The 20,219-nt window shown below is 48.2% G+C and overlaps 1 protein-coding gene across 4 annotated transcripts in view; it reads left to right on the top strand.

Moving 5' to 3' along the window:
• LOC138287177 (uncharacterized) overlaps positions 1-20,219 on the top strand; it is a 228,397-nt gene that overhangs the window by 131,565 nt on the left and 76,613 nt on the right. For all 4 annotated transcript variants that reach the window (XM_069227542.1, XM_069227540.1, XM_069227545.1 and 1 more), the window contains one exon: positions 16,839-16,897. In XM_069227542.1, the coding sequence (XP_069083643.1) occupies positions 16,839-16,897 (59 nt within the window). The remainder of the gene's footprint in view (positions 1-16,838; positions 16,898-20,219) is intronic.

Here is a 20,219-nt window from a genome sequence, read left to right as displayed (position 1 = left end):
AGATCATGGAATTGTCCCCCCATTCCAAATCTAGGATTGGGGAGCCAATAACATGCATCCTGGGGGCTCTACCATGGACGAGCAGTACTGCCAAACCAGCTCTCTGAGGCTTACACTGCAGCTACAGCTGCTGCCACCTCACAGACAGGGTTCTGCCCTCCTGGGGTCTGGGCAGCCCGGTCCCAGGAAGGCAGAACAAAGCATTTCCTCTGAGAGCAGGGTGTTACACCCTCTCCCTTTGGAAATAGGTGTTACAGGCTGGGGAGGGGTAGCCTCCCCCAGCCTCTGGAAATGCTTTGAAGGGCACAGATGGTGCCCTCCTTGTATAAGCCAGTCTACACCGGTTCAGAGACCCCTTGTCCCCTGCTCTGGCACGAAACTGGACAAAGGAAAGGGGAGTGACCACTCCTCTGTCCATAACCACCCTGGGGATGGTACCCAGAGCTCCTCCAGTGTGTCCCAGACTTCAGCCATCTTGCTTTGCAAGGTGTGGGGGTACTCTGGAGGCCTCTGAGTAGCCAGTGCCAGCAGGTGACGTCAGAGACCCCTCCTGATAGGCCCATACCTGATAAGGTAGCCAATCCCCCTCTCAGGGCTATTTAGGGTCTCTCCTGTGGGTTCTCTTCAGATTCTGCTTGCAAGTTTCCTTTAGGAATCCTCTGCAACAACTTCAGCCTCCTCTGACCACGGATCAACCGCAGCCTGCTCCAAGGAATGCTGTAACTGCAACAAAGTATCCACAAGAGATACTTTTCTTCAGCAACCTCTGCTCCAAGTCAGCAACTGCAACAGTTTACAGGGTGTGCACCCTCTGAAGACTTCCTGTCTTCATCCTGCATCAGAAGGACCGAAGGAACAGTCACCCCCCGCTCCAGCAGGCACGTTCCAAGATGATGACCGGTACCCTTGGGCTCTTCTCACAGCGACGAGCGTGCTCCTAAGGACACAGAGGGTGGACATCATCGACATAGACTGTCCTGAGGTCCTGCTGACGCAATTTGGAGGAGGTAAGACCTTGCCTTCCCAGAGAGCGACGGTACCCCTGTGTACTGCGTTTTCTTCACCTCCTGAGGCCTCTGTGCACTATTTGCAAAATTTCTTCGTGGACAGCCTGGCCTAGGTCACCAGCACTCCATCATGCGACGCTCAACTCGTTGAGTTGTTCTCCGGCGGCGTGGGACCTTCCTTTGTTGTGTTGCATCAACCGCGTTTTGCTCCTCCTTTGTCCCCGTGTCCTGGGACCTCCGGGGGTGCTGGCTGGCAGCCTGAGGGCTCTCTTAAGTGCTGAGAGACCTCTCTTCCTCCTCACACAGAGTTGAGGCCCCCAGGTCCCTCCTGGCTCCATCCAGCGACATTTTGACGCAAAACGCACTTTTGTCGTAGCCAAGGCTTGTTGGTGACTTCCAACACGAAATCACGTCTGCAACGATCTTCATGTCGTGGGACATCCTTTGCATCACGCGGGAACACGCTTGCATCTTCCTAGGGTGCATTCCTGTAGTCTTCGACTAACCGTGGACTCTTCTTTTTCACCCTCTTCTGGGTTGGCAGGGGCTCCTGTCCTTCCTGGAACTTCTTTCAACTTCTGGACTTGGTCCCCTTCCTTTGCAGGTCTTCAGGTCCAGGAATCCAGCAGTTGTTATTTGCAGACTTGGTTGGCTGCTGCAAAATTCCAATCAAGATGTGTAGTGTGTCCTAAGGAAACTTGCAGTACTTTACTCCTGCTTTTCTGGGCTCTAGGGGGGGTAATTTACTTACCTTTACTGTGTTCTTACTCTGCCAGCGATTCTGCACACACTAAACTTGTCTAGGGGGGAATTCGTGATTCGCATTGCACTTTCTTAGTATATGGTTTGTGTTGCCCCCAGACCTATTTTCTCCCATTGCAATCTATAGCATTTCCAATTGTTTGCATTGTTCTATGACTATTTACTTGTCTAATTTTGGTGTCTAGTGTATATATTGTGTACTTACCTCCAGAAGGAGTATTGTCTCTAAGATAAATTTGGTACTGTGTCACCCAAATGAATACCTTTATTTTTGGTAACACTGAGTATTGTCTTTACTTGTGTATAAGTACTGTGTAACTATAAGTGGTATTGCAGGAGCTTTGCATGTCTCCTAGTTCCGCCCACGCTGCTCTGCTATAGCTACCTCTATCAGCCTAAGCTGCTAGACCACTACTACATTTCATTAATAAGGGATGACTGGACCTGGTATAAGGTGTAAGTACCCAAGGTACCCCCTACAAACCAGGCCAGCCTCCTACACTTTCTCAGTGAGAAAGACTGTATTTTTTATTCTATATACTTGAAATATGTGTTTGTTGCATGTGTTGGCCGTAGACACATATGCATGTAATTTCCTTACCATCTAGTGTTGGGCTCAGACATTTGCAGGTTGTTTTCCATGGAAAAAGTGTTTTGAGTGTCCAGGTGATGTGACACCTCCTATAGTCTGTATTACACATGTTCATCAGCTCCTTAGATTATTTTTTTCCACCATTGGGTTCAGATGTCGACTTCGGAGCTTAGCAACCAAAGCTTCATTTCTTGCCAGGAGGCTCCCTACATGCGCCCAATTCATCACCTTTAAACAAAAAAGATTTGACAGCAACTGATGCCTCCTGGTTTCCTTCATGTATTTCTATCTGCCCGCCCGGGGTCAGGCCCGGATCCACTTCGGCTTCCTTTTCTACCACTGTCTTCCACTCAATGACTCAAAGGGACAGAAAAACCGCCCTTCGGTTTCTGCTCCAGGTGCCACACCAAGTACTCCAGGTAGGATCAACACCTAGGGCCTGATTCCGAGTGAGGCGGGCGGCGGTCGCCGCCCGCCTCGCGGGAACCGCCAGGAGGCCGCCCGCCATCCCAGCGGGAAACCCCTCCCCACGAGGAAGCCGGCTCCGAATGGAGCCGGCGGAGTGGGTATGTGCGACGGGTGCAGTTTGCACCCGTCGCGTATTTCAGTGTCTGCATTGCAGACACTGAAATACACTTTGGGGCCCTCTTACGGGGGCCCCTGCAGTGCCCATGCCATTGGCATGGGCACTTTGGGGCCCCCAGGGGCCCCGCGGCACCCCCTACCGCCATCCTGTTCCTGGCGGGAGACCCGCCAGGAACAGGATGGCGGTAGGGGGTGTCAGAATCCCCATGGCGGCGGAGCGCGCTCCGCCGCCATGGAGGATTCTCCCGAGCAGCGGAAAGTCGGCGGGAGACCGCCGACTTTCCGTTTCTGACCGCGGCTGAACCGCCGCGGTCAGAATGCTCGACGGGGCAATGCCGCCTGTTGGCGGTGCTCCCGTGGTCGGTGACCCTGGCGATCACCGACCGCCAGGGTCAGAATGACCCCCCTAGTCTGTAATCTCTGCCTATCCCCTGAATATGACGAGGTTTAGTGTGAGGCTTGCTTGACTTTTTGATCTAAAAAGACTCTTCAGCAATGAAGGGAATGCCATTGGGCCCACTCCACCATGCAAGCGCAACAAACAGAAGATGTTCCTGATACCTTTGGGAACCAGTCGCTACAGCCACAATAGGAACTCGAGGACGCCGAAGCACAAGATGTGCCTGTGGACATTCCCATACTACTTGCCAGCAGCAGGGAATGCTCTGACTCTGACCACGGCCTGTTGACCTCCAAAGGGCTACGTCAGCGAAAGCAGTACTGACATCCACTAAACCACCCAAAATGGCTCACGGAATCCCACTGCTCTTGGGCCATGACGGAATCCGAAAATAGGCATGGAGCAGACACACGTCCTTCTGCCTAAGCAAGTGCCAAAAGATGTCAAAAAGCCAAAGGCAACAACCATTCCGGAGTTAAAGTTCACCTCTGTGCAGGCGTCAAAACTGCAAGCTGCGACACCGGACAAGCACCACAAGGCCTTGGACCCAAAAGTACCACCTTTGAATGCTCAATCTGCTGATTTGGTTCCTGAGCTTCTAGAAGACACCTCAATCTACCACAAGTATGAATGAACTTAAAAACAAGCTTGGCGGCCGACCAGGCATACCTGTTATGTAGCCAAATGGAAGAGATTTGGCCATTACTTCTTAGCCAAAAATAAAAACAACCACTCTCGCAAACAGTGCAGTACCTTGTTTGTTATCTATTTCATATTCAACAAGCAGCCCTTGTGTATACCTCTATTAGACTATACCTAGCAGCACTTACCGCTTAAATGAAAAACAGATGACATAGCTTGGTTTTTAAAATTCCAGTAATCCAAAGCAGTTATGGAAGAACTAAAGCGTCATTCCATCTTCTATCCCACCAGCACCAGTCTGGGACCTAAATATTGCATTAATGTGATTTACAGTTCATCACAATGAAAATAGGATTCTTAGTAGCTATCAAGTTTCTCAGACTAATATGCGAACTTCAAGTGGTCACTTTAGAAGAACCTTACTTCCAAAATGTATCCAAACAAATTAGTAGTTCGGACTAATCAAACGTTCCTCCCTAAAGTAGTTTCAACATTCCATGCGAGTCAAACAATTGAACTACCATTATTCTTTCCTAAACCAGATTCAGCAGCAGAAAGAGCTCTACACACCATTGATGATAAAAGAGCATGTTTGGATTATATTAAGAGGACTAAACCTTTTTGTAAAGCACAACAACTTTTTGTTGCGTTTTCAACCCCCAAAAAGGCTCCCCTATCTCCAAAGTTTGAATCGCAAGATAGAGACAGTAAGGTGTTTTCAAACCTGCTTATAGCAAAGCAATCACTACCGGTACTCGACAAGCTCATTCCACTCACAAAAAAGGAGCCTCAGTTGCTTTTCTGAGAAACATCCCGTTAGCAGACATCTGTAAAGCAGCTACATGGAATAACCTGCATACATTCACATCTATTATATTGATGTCTTTGCTAGTTGTTAGAAATGTGTCTCTAGTTGGCAGAGGTTTGCCCTCTGTCCAGGTGGTGACCACAATCCTACTCAGGGCAAGTAAGATACACACTAAATGTTTACCTGTGCTCATCCGCTGGTAGCTTGGCACAGAGCAGTCAGACTAAACTAAAGAGTCTATGTTTAAAGAATGTGTGTGTACACACACACACGGACACCACACCAGTTTAGAAAAATAGCCAATATTTATCTGAGTCAAACTGTGCCTTTCGCCCCTTGTGCGCTCCTCGACCCCAGCCGCTGCTTCCCTGCGGCCCCGCCCCCCTCGCGCCCCCATTTGCCGCTCCCTCTCGCCTCCCGCCTCCCAGCTGCTCCTCCCTCCCCCCTCCCTTCTTAATGGCTGGCACTGCGCGTCCGCGCGCAGCGGGCGCGCCAGAGGCAAGCCCGTCTGCGCCCGTCCGCGCCTGGACCGCGCCCAGCGCCACCCCCCCTGGTCCTCGCGCCTCCCGCGCCCACTTCTCGGCCGAAGAGCTCCGCGCCCTCAACCCCGGGCCCTCCACTGAATGCTTCCGGGCATCCCCGAAGCTCACTAAAGGACCTTTCTCCTGTCGCACCTGCAACTTCTCCTGCACCAGAACGACGAATCCAACTACAAAAACTTTCAACCCCAATCACCTGAACTGCATCCTCATCAACACCCGCTCCGCACGAAAACACGCCATCGAGCTCTGGGACCTGCTCGACACCACTACACCTGACGTGGCCTTCCTGACCGAAACCTGGTGGAACGACTCCTCTGCTCCGGACATCGCCATCGCCATACCGGACGGATACAAAATCACCAGAAGAGACCGGACCAACGGGATCGGCGGCGGAATAGCCATCGTTCACAAAGCCACCCTCAAAATCCACACCCACTCGGACGACACCCTCAAAACAGCCGAACACCTCCATTTCCAGATCCACACGGACCCCAAAACAACCCTCAGAGGAACCCTGATCTACCGCCCTCCAGGACCAAGAGCCCCCTTCAACGACACCATCGCAGACCTCGCAAGCTCCCACGCCCTAGCATCCACTGATTACATCCTCCTGGGAGATCTCAACTACCACCTAGAAAATACTTCCGACGTCAACACTACTTCACTGACCTCCAACCTCCTCAACCTCGGACTCCGCCAACTAGTCAACACTCCCACCCACATCGCCGGACACACCCTGGACCCCCTCTTCACCTCAAGCAACCACATCGCTTTCAGCCACACCTCCGAACTCCACTGGACCGACCACCACTGCGTCCACTTCACCTACAAGAAAATCACAGAACATCACCGCATCCAGCCACCTCCCCACCGCCGCTGGGGCAAAATCACCCAGGACCAACTGGCCAGCACCCTCACCAACAACCCTCCACCCGACGCAACCGACCCGAACACAGCCGCCATCAACCTCCATCAATGGATCCTCGACTGCGCTAACACCCTCGCCCCCCTAAAGAAACACACCGCCATCCAAGGAAAGAAAAAACCAGCCTGGTTCACAGATGACCTTACAACCTCCAAAAGCATCTGCCAGAAGCTCAAAAAGAAATGGATCCAAGATCGCACACCCGACAACCTCGCCACCCTCAAAAACGCCAACCGTGAACACCACCAACGGATCCGCGTCGCCAAGCGCACCCATTTCACCGAACGCATCAACAACAACGCCCACGACTGCAAAGAACTCTTCGGGATCGTGAAGGAACTCTCAAATCCTAAAGCCAACTCCGACATCCCGCCCTCCCAGAAACTCTGCGACGACCTCTCCACTTTCTTCCACCAGAAAATCGTTACCATCCACGACAGCTTCAACTCCAGCCCACCGCCAGACCCCACCCCCGGCGTCTCCTCCCACGACTGCCGCCTCACCGCCTGGACCCACGTGGACGATGCAGAAACCATAACAACCATGAACACCCTCCACTCAGGCTCCCCTACGGACCCCTGCCCTCATCATGTTTTCAACTCGGCAAACGCCACCATCGCCCCCGAACTCCGCAAGATCATCAACCTCTCCTTCTCCTCCGCCAGCTTCCCGGACAGCTGGAAACACGCAGAAATCCAACCCCTTCTCAAGAAACCCAAGGCTGACCCCAACGACCTCAAAAACTTCCGACCGATCTCTCTCCTCCCTTTTCCAGCCAAAGTCATCGAGAAGATCGCCAACTCTCAGCTCACCCACTTCCTCGAAGACAACTCAATCCTGGACCCCTCACAATCCGGATTCAGACGAAACCACAGCACTGAGACTGCTCTCCTCGCCGCCACAGATGACATCAGACTTCAAATGGACAAGGGCGAAACCTCAGCCCTCATCCTCCTCGACCTATCCGCCGCCTTTGACACAGTCTGCCACCGCACCCTACTGACCCGCCTCCAGGAAGCTGGGATCCAAGAAAAAGCCCTCCACTGGATCTCATCCTTCCTCTCCGACAGAACTCAGAGAGTCCGCCTCTCCCCGTTCCGCTCCAAAGCCTCCAACCTCATCTGCGGCGTCCCCCAAGGATCCTCCCTCAGCCCTACGTTGTTCAACGTCTACATGGCCCCCCTCGCCAAACTGGCCCGCCAACATCATCTCAACATCATCTCCTACGCCGACGACACCCAGCTCGTCCTCTCCCTGACCAATGACCCGCTCACCGCCAAAACCAACCTCCACGAGGGACTTAAATCCATCGCCAACTGGATGAACATCAGCCGCCTGAAGCTCAACTCCGACAAGACGGAAGTCCTCATCCTCGGGCGCACTCCCTCGGCTTGGAACGACTCTTGGTGGCCCTCCGCCCTTGGTCCCCCGCCCACCCCTGCCAACCACGCAAGAAACCTCGGCTTCATCCTGGACTCCGCCCTCACCATGTCCAAACAGGTCAGCGCCGTCTCCTCCTCCTGCTTCAACACCCTTCGTATGCTCCGCAGAATCTTCAAGTGGATTCCAACAGAAACCAGAAAGACGGTGACCCAGGCCCTCGTCAGCAGCAGACTTGACTACGGCAACGCACTCTACACAGGCATCCCTACCAAAGACATCAAACGACTCCAACGGATCCAAAATGCCTCCGCCCGACTGATCCTCGACATACCCCGCCGATGCCACATCTCCCCACACCTGAGGGAACTCCACTGGCTCCCAGTAGACAAGAGGATCACTTTTAAACTCCTTACCCACGCTCACAAGGCGCTTCACAACACCGGACCCTCCTACCTCAACACCAGACTCAACTTCTACACCCCAACACGCCAACTCCGATCCGCCAACCTCGCCCTAGCCATCGTACCCCGAATCCAGCGCAAGACCTCCGGCGGCAGATCCTTCTCTTTCCTCGCCGCCAAAACCTGGAACTCTCTCCCCACTCCGCTACGCCAGACCCAGGACCTCCTCACATTCAGAAGGCTCCTCAAGACCTGGCTCTTCGACCGCTAAACAGCCTCTCCACCCCCCCCCCCCCCACCTCAGCGCCTCGAAACCCTAACGGGTACATAGCGCGCTTTATAAATACTATGATTGATTGATTGATTGAACAAGACCAAAACAACAAAAAGCCAACATGCACAAATCAAGTTATGAATTTTTAAAGGTTAAACCAAAATGCAGTGCTCAGAAGACAGTAGTTTCAGTTGGAACTGTTGCGCTGGACTGGGGCAAATCAAAAGTGCAGTCAGACCACGATGGAGCGCGGTCCGGCACAGGAGTCACTCAGACCCGCTGACAGTACCTTTTGTTGCGTCAGTGCTTGGTGATGATGCTTTGATCCAGAGGAGGTTATCCGTTGCGCTAGCAAGTGATGTCATTTTTTTCTTTGATCAGAAGCGATGAGTACTGGTTCCGATGCATTGGTGCTGCATCAGCCAGGGCTGCATTGTAAGTCGGGGTCATTGCCCCGCACAATTGGTTAGTTGGTCGCGACTTTGGTGCAGGCAGTGACAAAAGTGGCATTTCTGCAATGGGATGCGCTGGTACCACATGACACTCTAGTGTTTTTGCGTCAGTTCTTGTGTTGCAGCACCGTACTCACCTCCAAGGGCCCAGGACTGGATTTGGGGCCACTTGGCAGAGAAGAACTGACAGCAAAAGAGCCCTGGTGCTGGTAGCAAGATGCAGAGGAAGGCTTTGATATCCCTGAGACTCTGGAAACAGGAAGGCAAGCTCAGTCAGGCTCTTCGAGAAAATTTAGATTGCAGGATGTAGAGTTAAGTACAGCCTTCTCACTCCCAGGCCCGAAGTAGCAGTCGGGAGGCCAACACAGCAGAGCAAACAGCAAAGTGGCAGTCCCTCCTGACAGCATAGCAACCCTTCTTCCTGGTAGAATTTCCTCAGTCCATAAGTTTTCTGAGTATATGGTGTCAGAGGCCCAGTACTTAAACCCAAAAATGGCCTTTAATGTAGGGGTTACTTTAAAAGAGTTCTCTGAAATGCATAAGGTTCCCTCTCAATCCAGCCCTGGCTCCAGACTACCACAAGAGCTTAATCTGACTTTTGTGTGATGACAGGACACAGCCTATTCAGATGCCTCTCCCTGCCCAGGGTGACTATCCGTATGCAGATATATCGCGTGTCACGCCCATCCCTTCCTGTTAGTGGCTTTATAGAAAGAATGCATAAATGGAGCTGTAACCTAAACACAGACATGTATTCAGAGACAGGTTAAGGCACAGAATGATTAAAGTAAGAAAATGCCAACTTCTAAAAGTGGCATTTTCAGACCTGCAAATTACCTTCAACAAAATATGTATTTTTAAATTGTGAGTCCAGAGACACCAAACTCCTTATTTCTATTTTTTCTCAATTGGAAATTACACTTAAAAGATGTTTTACGGCATCCCCAATGCTAGCCTATGTGAGAGATAGTCCTGCAATAGTGAAAAACACATTTAAGAGGTTTTCACTATCTGGATATGTTAAAAGTACTTGTCCAACGTTTTAAGTACACTGCACCCTGCCTTAGGGGCTAACTAGGGCCTACCATAGGGGCTAACTAGGGCCTACCGTAGGGGTGACTTACACATAATAAAAAGGAAGGTTTGAGCTTGGCAAGTGGGTACACTTGCCAGGTTGAAATGCCAGTTTAAACTGCACACACAGGCTCTGCAATGGTAGGCTTGAGACAAGTTTGAAAGGCTACTGTAGTGAGTGAGTGATACAGTCAGTGCTTCAGGCCCACTAGTAGCATTTGAATTACAGGCCCTGGGCGCGCACACTGTGCGCCCTACTAGGGACTTATTAGTAAATCAAATATGACAATCAGGGAGACGCCAATGTTACCTTGTTTTAGCCAATGAGCACCTGCACTTTAGCACTGGATACCAGTGGTAAAGTGCCCAGACTCCTAAAGCTAACAAAAACAGGGTCAGAAAAAGAGGAGAAGGAAGGCAAAAAGTCTGGGGTTGACCCTGCAGAAATGGCCATTTCCAACACTAATCAACAAGCTAGAGTGGGTCAGTCTGTATTACAAACACTTTTTGAAATATCTACGTCACCCACTTGCTAACCACCGCGTTTGGGGAGGACTGATTTACAGTCCATGCTAAGCTTGTCTATCTACGACCAACACTTTCTACAAATATAAGGTGTTACTTAGCCTGTAACCTCTGTTCCTAGTGTGTAGTGCCGTAGATTCATATGAACACACCCTTCTCCCCAGTTCTGCTTGTTGGCATTTGCACTTCCCTGCTTAAACAATCAGCCTTATCTTAACTTTACTCGCATGCTCATCCTTTCTGACACTATACTGTTCCTGTCCTAAGTTCACCCTATGAGCCGAAAAACAATCTAATAAAGGAGCTGATAAGCATGTGCAATACCGACTATCGAATTCACATTACCTTGTGACTCGAAACACTTCTTCCAAGAAAATCAAATTGCAAATGCCTGAGCCGAACACTAGATGGCAGGAGTTTGGCAAACATATGAATCTGCGGCACTACAAGCTGCAAACAGATACTTATGGGGTAAGTAACATATTCCTTAACTGATGTGTTATTTAGCCAGTCATTAAAGAGTACCTTTGGATCTTTGTAGCACAAGAGAAGGAATGCAAAAATCATTTAAGCCTGCATTAATATTAAAAGGATACACAGGGCTTTAATGATTTTCAAGCTTCAGCAAGGTTTATAAACCTTGTTGTCAGTGTGCTGCTTGTGTCACTGAATACTGCCTGTCCTCAGAGATCATTCAGTAGGAGGGAAGGATGTATGACAGCTGGATTTTGTGCCCAATGTAGAAGAACTAGAAATTAAAGAGCCCAGAAAGTACCAAGCGTTATGCAGTTGTTTTAATACAAATGTTACCTTCTTAAATAGCGTGAACAGAGTGAATTGACTGACAGTGGATTTTAGAACATTTGGTGAATGGCGTCCGAGATGCTGAATTGAAAGCAAACTCCTTTGGTTTCAGAATTCATGCTGATATCTGAAACAATCACAACATTTTTAGCAGTAAAGGATAAGGCAATAAAATACATTTGTAACTGTTTCATGTAACTTGTTGAGCTTTATTTCTTGAGCTCTGTTGTACAACTCAAAGCATCTGCAGGCTGTGCACACAACATGCTTTGGTTTTGACAGCTACATCCTGTTGGTGTGTAATGGGTTTCAGTTTTGTATCCTCCACACATTAATAAATTGTTGTAAAGGAAACCCTCTCTAATAAGCCTGACAATCAAAATATAAAACTATCGCTCTTCTGACAGTGGCTACTATAATATGTGAAAAATATTTTGTATACTGGTTTTTAAACCATCTAGAAACATTTAACACTCTGGACATCTTGCAAGTGGACTACTCTTCTGGCTTGGGAATAAAAACATCACTGGGCACAGAATTGGATGATTTAAGACTGAGGTGTAATGCTGACCATGCTTCTGGCTTTGTTCTTTTCAATTGTTGTTCTGCCTTTGATACGATGGACCACTACATCGTGTTGTCTATCTCTCTGCTTAAGGGATGATCACTCGCTGTCATTGCCATTTCAGATCGATTGCTTGCTACATAATGCTCGATTAAGAAAAGAACCCGTCTTGCTCCCTACTGAATTTCATGCAGTGGTCCATGTGCTACTCATTATTATTGTGGTGGTGTTACACTTACAGGAGTACCCACACTCTCTCCTCTCTGTCATCCTGTATTCAGCAGCCAGACTAGTGTGTGGCACCAGAAAAAATTATCTAAAATAAATACCCTGGCTCCCCTACAAGGTTAGAATTGAGTTTAAATTGGCATGCATGTTGTTCAAAGATATCTAGTCTGCCTGGGGACCCGCCATAATCAAAGATCTACACAGATGCCAGTTGAAACTCACAATGCCTCCTCCTAATCCTTCTCAATAGCAGCCACCTTTCTGTGGAACGCCCTCTTACCTGAAATGTGATACCAAGATTTTCACATTCTGCAAATTCTGAAAACATATCAATTGCTGTATGAAATAAGATCACATTGATGCAGTTTTCTTTTGTTTACAATTCTCCCTTTGTGCTTCCGTTCACCTCCCTTGTCCTACCTTCCTTAGCCCCCCTTTGTATGTTGTACCTCTATGCCCTATCCCTTTCCTTCCCTCTACCTGTCTTTCATGGCTCCCCCCTGTCCCACTCCTTTGGTGTTCTCCACTAATCTACCAAAACTCCTCTGTTCATAAAAACTCCTACCATCCTCTACATGCAGTTTAATGCATAGTGGGTTGTTCTCCGTTACTGCTGTTTTACTATGTAATTGAAAGTTCTAACTCCATAATTTGTTCTGTAAATTGCACTGACGCATCTGTGGTAATGTACCTGTCAGAACCCCTTTCAGAGGCCCCCGGGGCAAGCATAGGTCACTAAGCCTAGCTATTGTTGAGGCCTTTTGCTTTTGATGCCGAGGGGCGCAACATAGTATGGATTCTGAGTAATTGAGCCAAGTATCCCTTCTACACTTGACTCTCAGGTTTGTGCTAAATCGTTATCTAGCCAGATACTCACTTATATGAAAAAGGAGCAATATTTTATTTCTACCACATACCACACAAAGACAAAAAATACATAATTCACAAACAATTACACACTCCTCCTTGAGGTCCGGGGCTCTAGTGTTTTCTTGGTGATTGCCTGTCCCACTCCCTCACGTTAGCATTAGTGGTTATTTGCCATTTACTATTAGTAACATCTAAGGTATGTTCCAGTAGTAGTACGATTCTCAAGAGTCCACTTTGACTCCAGTTTAAAGTCATTAGTGTTTTAGTGCTCCTGCTCTTACTTAGCAACAAGCTCCCCCGGGGCCAACATACCCTAAACCAGCTTTACCTGTAAAGTGTCTGGAGTTCCTGAGTGCATCTTGTCTGCAGGTCCTCACAGCAGCTGCAGCTTGGGTGCAGAGTCTCATTCTCAGTCACGCTTCTGAAACGACCGGAGGCTCTCTACAGCTCCTCCTGTGGATGGTCCAGTTCCTCTCCTGGTAGGGGTGATTGTGACAATCCTGTCTTGGGTCCTTCACCTGCGTGATGGTGTGCAAGAGCTCCCACGTGCGTCCTCACATTTCCAGGGGTACCCAGCCGTTCAGGTCTCAGTTCTTGATGCCCCCTATCACCTATCTGGCAGACAGTTGTCACCATATCTAACAGTTTGTGGACTACAGCCGTATTGCCACGGTGAAGTCCTTCACAGTGACCCCCTCCTTGCATACGGGGTCGCCACCTGCTACTGCACAATGTTACAGCCCTTATTTCATGGCAGGATTTCTCACAGCGGCCCCTCCGGGCATATGGGGTCGCCGACTCTGCACTATGCAGGGCTCCAGCTCAGTGGGTGAAGTATGGTACAATTCACAACGCCTTCTCCTGACATTCGGGAGTTGCCAACACTGTTCTGCACAAGGGGCAATGACCCGATTTGTGCAGCAGCCATTTCCTCACCCCTCGCACTAGGAGTCTACTTAACAGTGCTCCCCACTGGACCTTGCACCCTCCAAGGCTCTCCTCTTCTTCACAGGTCACACTGATCTTTGCAAGCATGCAAGTGCTAGTGTTCCAGACTCCCAAGACAGGTGGGCCTTTGATTCCCTGGGTGGTGTCTCCTCACCCACAAGGAAGACTTGTGGGCCTTGGGCCACCCCATTTCGAGTAACAGGCAGAAGACTTGCAGAGCTTCTTCTCCTCACACAGTTAATCTGGCTGCTTGGCAAAGGTCAATTTTTAGGGTCTGAAACTCCCCTTCTTATAGTCCAGTTCCAAATAGTTCTTCCTCTTTTGAAGTGTCCACTCCTCTACTTCCGCTTGAAAAGCAGTCTGTCACAATAGAAATGTTGCCAAGCCAAAGCTGATAGTCACTCAACACAGACCACAGACCATGAGAGTGAGTAGAATTCACACCTGGATGTCAGCCACATTGATCTGTCAATCAAAAGGTTAGCTCAGGGCCCCCAGCCTTAATCTTTATGATTCTCTTTTCACCCCATCTCCTTGCTGAGATGTGCCCAGGCCCCTTCCTTGTGACCTCTCACTGAATCAAAGAGCACCATGTGAAGTGTGCAGGGGAAGCCTGGTTCTTCCCTCTCCAGTGTGTGTCCCACCGAGCTTACAGGAATACAGCGATACACAAATCTGTCTGGAGGTATTTCCCTACCTCATGTCCATGTTTCACCATGCTGTCCTGGGTCTCCCAAAATGGACCCCAAGACCCTCCCTGCATTGTACTTTCCACAGGCACACATGCAACCAGAGCATGTATACATTATACATGCACTGCACAGCACTGTATCCTCCATGCAATGTACCACTCATAGGCACACATATATCAAGCACCTGCATTTAACATGCGTGCACTGTCGCCTAGCACAGTATCCTTTATGTATTGTACCACTCATAGGCACACACACCTCCAGCATATGCACCCTCCGTGCATTGTACTACTTACAGGTACACATACCACATCAAATACACTTACCCTGCACTCACTGCACAGTACTATATCCTCGGGTACTGTAACATACATACATACATCCAGCGCAGAGCAGTACTGCATTATCCTTGTATTGTACTCTTCCCAGGCACAGATATACCCAGCAAAGATACCACTCTTGACTGCACAGCACTTCACACCAAACTAATGTAGGCCAAGGGTGATTTAAGCACATTTCAGCAGAATTTTAGGAATGAGTTAGCTGGTAAGCCTCACTCCAGTGACATATGTTAAAAAGGACGTGTTCACTCCTATTGATCACTACATGATATGCTGCCTCACTGCATGCTTAACTCCTGGTAAAGACAGTAGCCTTTCACCACTATGAGGGTAGAGCTTTGGGCACCCCTCCAGGTCCAACAGGACCTTAATCTGTGAGATAGGCATAAGTCATAGCGCAGATACATGATTGTGTTTGCCAATGACAACAAAAATTGCCATCAGGGATCAAAATATGAGTACAGTTGGGCACTCGCTTACAATGCAGTGGATGTTTCCATCCCAAAAGAAGGGTTTTCAACAACTAAAAAAGAAAGAAATAAAAATACTTATTTTAGCTCAGCAGGGTGGCTTTCCCTCCATCCCAGGTTTTCAAGGTGAAGAGCTAAGTTTGTGGTTTGACAATTGGTTCTTTTGTGGAACAGGTGAACTATATTATTTCTGTGCTACTATTAGTGAGGCTGTTGAACTTTTATTTTCTTCATCTCCAAGTTCTAGTGGTTGGAGCAGGGATTCTTTCTATGTTTAGACTAAGGGAACATCTGTTACCAGGGGCTACCTGTGGGGACTGGGGTCCACCTGATGCAAAGGGTTCAGTACATTGTCTTCTATTAATGCTGCAGATTCAGTGTAGGATGTTTTTTCTAGCCTTTTATGGGGCAGGCCGATGTTTATCAATTCAACATCTCAATATCATTCTCTTTCTCACTTTCTGCATTGAAACTCTACTTTTGTTCTCTGTTTCTTTTTTTGAAGTCTTCTTCTTGTGGGGTGGAGCCTTTTCCATTTTTTTGTCCCCCAGTTTTGGACCGCTCTCCTTTTTTGTCTCTTCAACAGATGGCTAATTGTGGCAGCTTCGATTGGACACTAAAATCTTCCCTACTTTACTTTTCTTTGTTGAAAGTATTCTTTTGCTTCTGTTTTTTTTTGTTCAAGCTCCACAGTGCCTTTGATCCTGAGCTGTGTTTACATACAGACCCCTTATTCCTTTAAACCATTTGTTCTACTTTAGAAACATGTCTTGCGCAAGGTGGTATGTCCATAGCTTAATTTGAGCTGGTTGTTTATGGTGAGGCCCACTGACACATTGTTTGGTCCCAGAACTTAGTCTGTATCATCAAACCTAGACAAGAACAAGCGAGACAAAGGCAGAAAAATGGGAAAGAAGGGAGAAGGAAAAGACGGGGAAAGCAGTCACAAAGGCTGAAAGCAAGAATAAAAACCAAGAGTGAGATAAAGAGGCAGGGTAGTGATAGGTAAAAGAGACATGAGGTGGGATCAAGACTAGAAAGCCTTGGTATTTAGAAACCTTGACATTTGGGGGCACTGTCTGCAAGCTTCTGGATAATTTTTGGGCCCCGGGCTCATTCTTTCACAAATTAAGCAACAGAAATTTCTGCTTCCAGTAGGTTAAAAGCAGCCCAAAGGCTTAAAAAAGGACACTTGAGGAACTGCAAAAAGCCTGTGAGTGGAAAAACACAAAACTATTGTCCAAAAGCGTTTCCCAGGCTTCACATGCCTTAAGAAACACTTAAGACATCCAATAACAGGTCACCCTTTGAGGCCTGTGACTAGATTACTTCTCTAGGCCCATGGTTTTTAAGTCATTGTGTGGTTGTAATGTTTATTGCCTTCATAGCTCTGTATTGTTCTAGTGTGTGTGTATTAGTGGATGTGAAGTAATAGACTGTCAGGATGTAACATAAGTTCACACAGATAGTTGTATGATGGCTCATAGCTTAGAAAATTGACAACTGCCTTTGTTTTGTAACAGTGAGTCTTTATCATTTAACTTTTAGTTCATGAATCCTTGGTGTCAGGAAATGAAAAGTCTTATGGACAGCCATCATTGAAAAAGGTAACTTGAAAAAATGTTTTGCCTTCAGTTTATTAAAAGCATGTGGCATGATTTACTACAGGAACTTATTTTATAGTAGTGGTTTATGGAACATTCAAGAATCTCGGACTGATGTCCCACCTCATTACACAGATACGTTAATGTGACTGTTATGTACGTTATTGGGAAAAACAAAGTAATGATGAAATGCTTGAATTAAACTGACTGAGAACCTAATTTAGAGTTTGGCGAATTGCGATACTCCGTCACAGGCATGACAGATATCCGGTCCGCCACGTTTTTATCTCATTATTTCCTATGGGAATTGTATTATGGTGGATGGGATATTCAACATGTTTGTGACGCAGTAACCGCATCCGCCAAACTCAAAATCAGGCTGTTAGTCTTTTATTTCAGACAGGGACCGACCCATATGAAAGACTTCTTGGCTCTTCTCTGAAAGAGAAGATCCGTTCCCCATACGGCCTGGCTTTACTTGGCCTCATCATTGTGGTACAGCTTGACTTTCTGTGGCACAAGAAGTCAGGGCCAAAATATGCCAGAGATTGAGATTGTATCCATTAAGAGGAGACGTAGCCTAGCAGTTTGGGCAGGACTCTGCCAGTTTAAGGTGGGGGTGAGGAGCAGGGGAAAGACTTCTTTGGATATCTGTGATCCCAGGCTGTTGTAGCAGCACAGCTTAACTAAAACAAACATTTTGCAATGCAATAAGTCTCGAATTTCCTTGAATTGGAGCTATTGGCTTTGTAAAAGCATAGCTGGACTTTTTTGCCACATTAATTGGTCAACCCTGCCACATATTTTGATCCTTTCTGCCACGTAATTCTGCTCGCCTTGCATATAACTAAATGGCTGGTGCAAAGGGCTCAGCTGGCAGCTCAGGGAGGAGGAAGGCGAGGTTTGCAGAGGCTGTCCTGCCCTATGGAGAAGGGCAGACTGCCTCCAATACAAGCTATCACAGAGTCATGCCGAAGCGACACCAGTGTCAGAGGTTCAGCTGACAGCAGCGCAGGCCATCTCACGGCCGGAAAGTAACAGTTCTTTGCAGCCGGCACAGATGGCAGAAACCTAGACCACATCGGGGTCATGAGAGAGCTCCACTAGCACACAGGGCTCAGCTGGTATCACACACACCTTTGCATGGTGTGAGATCTGTGTACACTGTACCACCCACAGATAGCACTGCATACAGCTCCAGGGTACAATATCCTCTGACATATTCACCGTGTCTGTTAGAAATGGTGTCTCTGGTTAGCAGTCAGTATGCACTCTGTCCAAGCAGTGACCCTTACTCTTGTCAGGGTAAGGGAGATACACACGTAGGATAACCCCCTGCTCACCCCCTTGGTAGCTTGGCATAAGCAGTCAGGCTTATCTCAGAGGCAATGTGTAAAGTATTTATACCAACACACACAGTAACACAGTGAAAACACTAGAAAAATGGACACAACACCAGTTTAGAAAAATAGCCAAAATGTATCTAAATCAAACAAGACAAAAACGACAAAAATCCAACATACACAAGCAAGAGTTACGAATTTTTAAAGTAATTGCATCAAAAATAAAGCCGCGTGGGGGAGCGTGCGTCGGAAAAGTCAGAGATGCGTCTAATCCTTACTCGCAAGTGAAGCTGTGCATCGTTTCTTCTCCGGTCGAGTAGGCAATGTGTTGTTTTTCTCTCCCGCAGAAGAGCAATGTGTCTATTTCCGGATGGGCAACCTCGGGTCTGCGCAGGTTCACGATGATTTTGACGCCCAGCGACGATGGGTGTGAAAGTCGGGCGCACAGTGGTGAAGAGCCGCACTGCGTGGGTGATGCGTCGATTATGGCAGCCGCATACGGCTGTTGCGTCAGTTTCCCAGCCAGGATGCAGGTGGTGCATCAATTTTTTTTTTCCAGCTGCGAAGCAGGTGCAGCATCTATTTTTCTCCCATGCAGCTCCTGTGCATGGATTTCAGTCTTGGTTCCACCAGTTTCTCCTCTCAAGGGCCCATAGACTGGATTGGGCACCAGTTGACAGGGTAGGAGTCTCAGCAGAGAGTCCAGGTGCTGGTAGAGGAAGTCTTTGTTGGCCCTGAGACTATGGAACACTGGGCAAGCTCAGTCCAAGCCCTTTCAGGCGCTTTACAAGCAAGAAAACACAGGAAAGTCCAGTCTTTGTCCTCTCAAAGGCAGAAGCAGCAACTGCAGGCCAACCCAGCAAAGCACACTCACAGGCAAAGGGGCAGTACTTCCCCTCCAGCTCCTCAGCTCTTCTCCTTGGCAGAGGTTCCTCTTGGTTCCAGAAGTAATCTAAACATCTGGGGTTTTGGGTCCAGTACTTATGCCCCTTTCTACCTTTGAAGTAGGCAAACTTCAAAAGAAAGTCTCTGTTGTTCACAAGATCCTGCCTTGCCCAGGCCTGGCCCCAGACACACACCAGAGGGTTGGATACTTAATTGCGTGAGGACAGGCACAGCCCTTTCAGGTGCAGGTGTCAGCTCCTCCCTCTCCACTCTAGCCCAGGAGACTCATCAGAATATGCAGCTACACCCCACCTACCTTTGTGTCATTGTATAGAGGGAATTCACAAACAGCCCAACTATCAGTCTGACCCAGAGGTGGATTCTACAGGCAGGCAGAGGCATAGAATGGTTAGGCAAGAAAATGCCCACTTTCTAAAAGTGTCATTTTCAAACTGACAGTCTAAAAACTAACTTCACTAAAAGGTGTATTTTTAAATTGTGAGTTCAGAGACCCCAAACTCCAAATCTGTATCTGCTCCCAATAGTAGACTGCACTTAAAAGGTATTTAAAGGCAGTCCCTGTGTTAAGCTATGGACGAAATAGGCCTGGCAGTGTTTCACTATGAGTACATGTAAAACACATCAGTACCTGTCCCATCTTTAACATACACTGCACCCTGCCCCTGGGACTACCTAGCCTACCATAGGGGTGACCTACATGTAGTAAAAGGGAAGGTTTGGGCCTGGCAAGTGGGTACACTTGCCAAGTCAAATTGGCAGTTTAAAACTGCACACAGACACTGCAGTGGGCCATGTTTACAGGGCTACTCATGTGGTTAGCACTATCAGTGCTGCAGGCCCACTAGTAGCTTTTGATTTACAGGCCCTGGGCACCTCTACTGTACTCTACTAAGGACTTACTAGTAAATCAGATATGCCAAACATGGATAAACCAATTACCAATCCAATTTAGACAGAATGCACATGCACTTTAGCACTGGTTAGCAGTGTTAAAGTGCCCAGAGTCCTAAAGCCAACAAAATCTTGTCAGAAAAAAATAGGAGGAAGGAGCCAAAACGTTTGGGGATGACCCGGCA

The sequence above is a fragment of the Pleurodeles waltl genome, chromosome 1_1 (genome assembly GCF_031143425.1).
Source record: "Pleurodeles waltl isolate 20211129_DDA chromosome 1_1, aPleWal1.hap1.20221129, whole genome shotgun sequence".
Taxonomy (NCBI): Eukaryota; Metazoa; Chordata; class Amphibia; order Caudata; family Salamandridae; genus Pleurodeles; species Pleurodeles waltl.
This window is presented reverse-complemented; position numbering and strand designations above follow the sequence as displayed.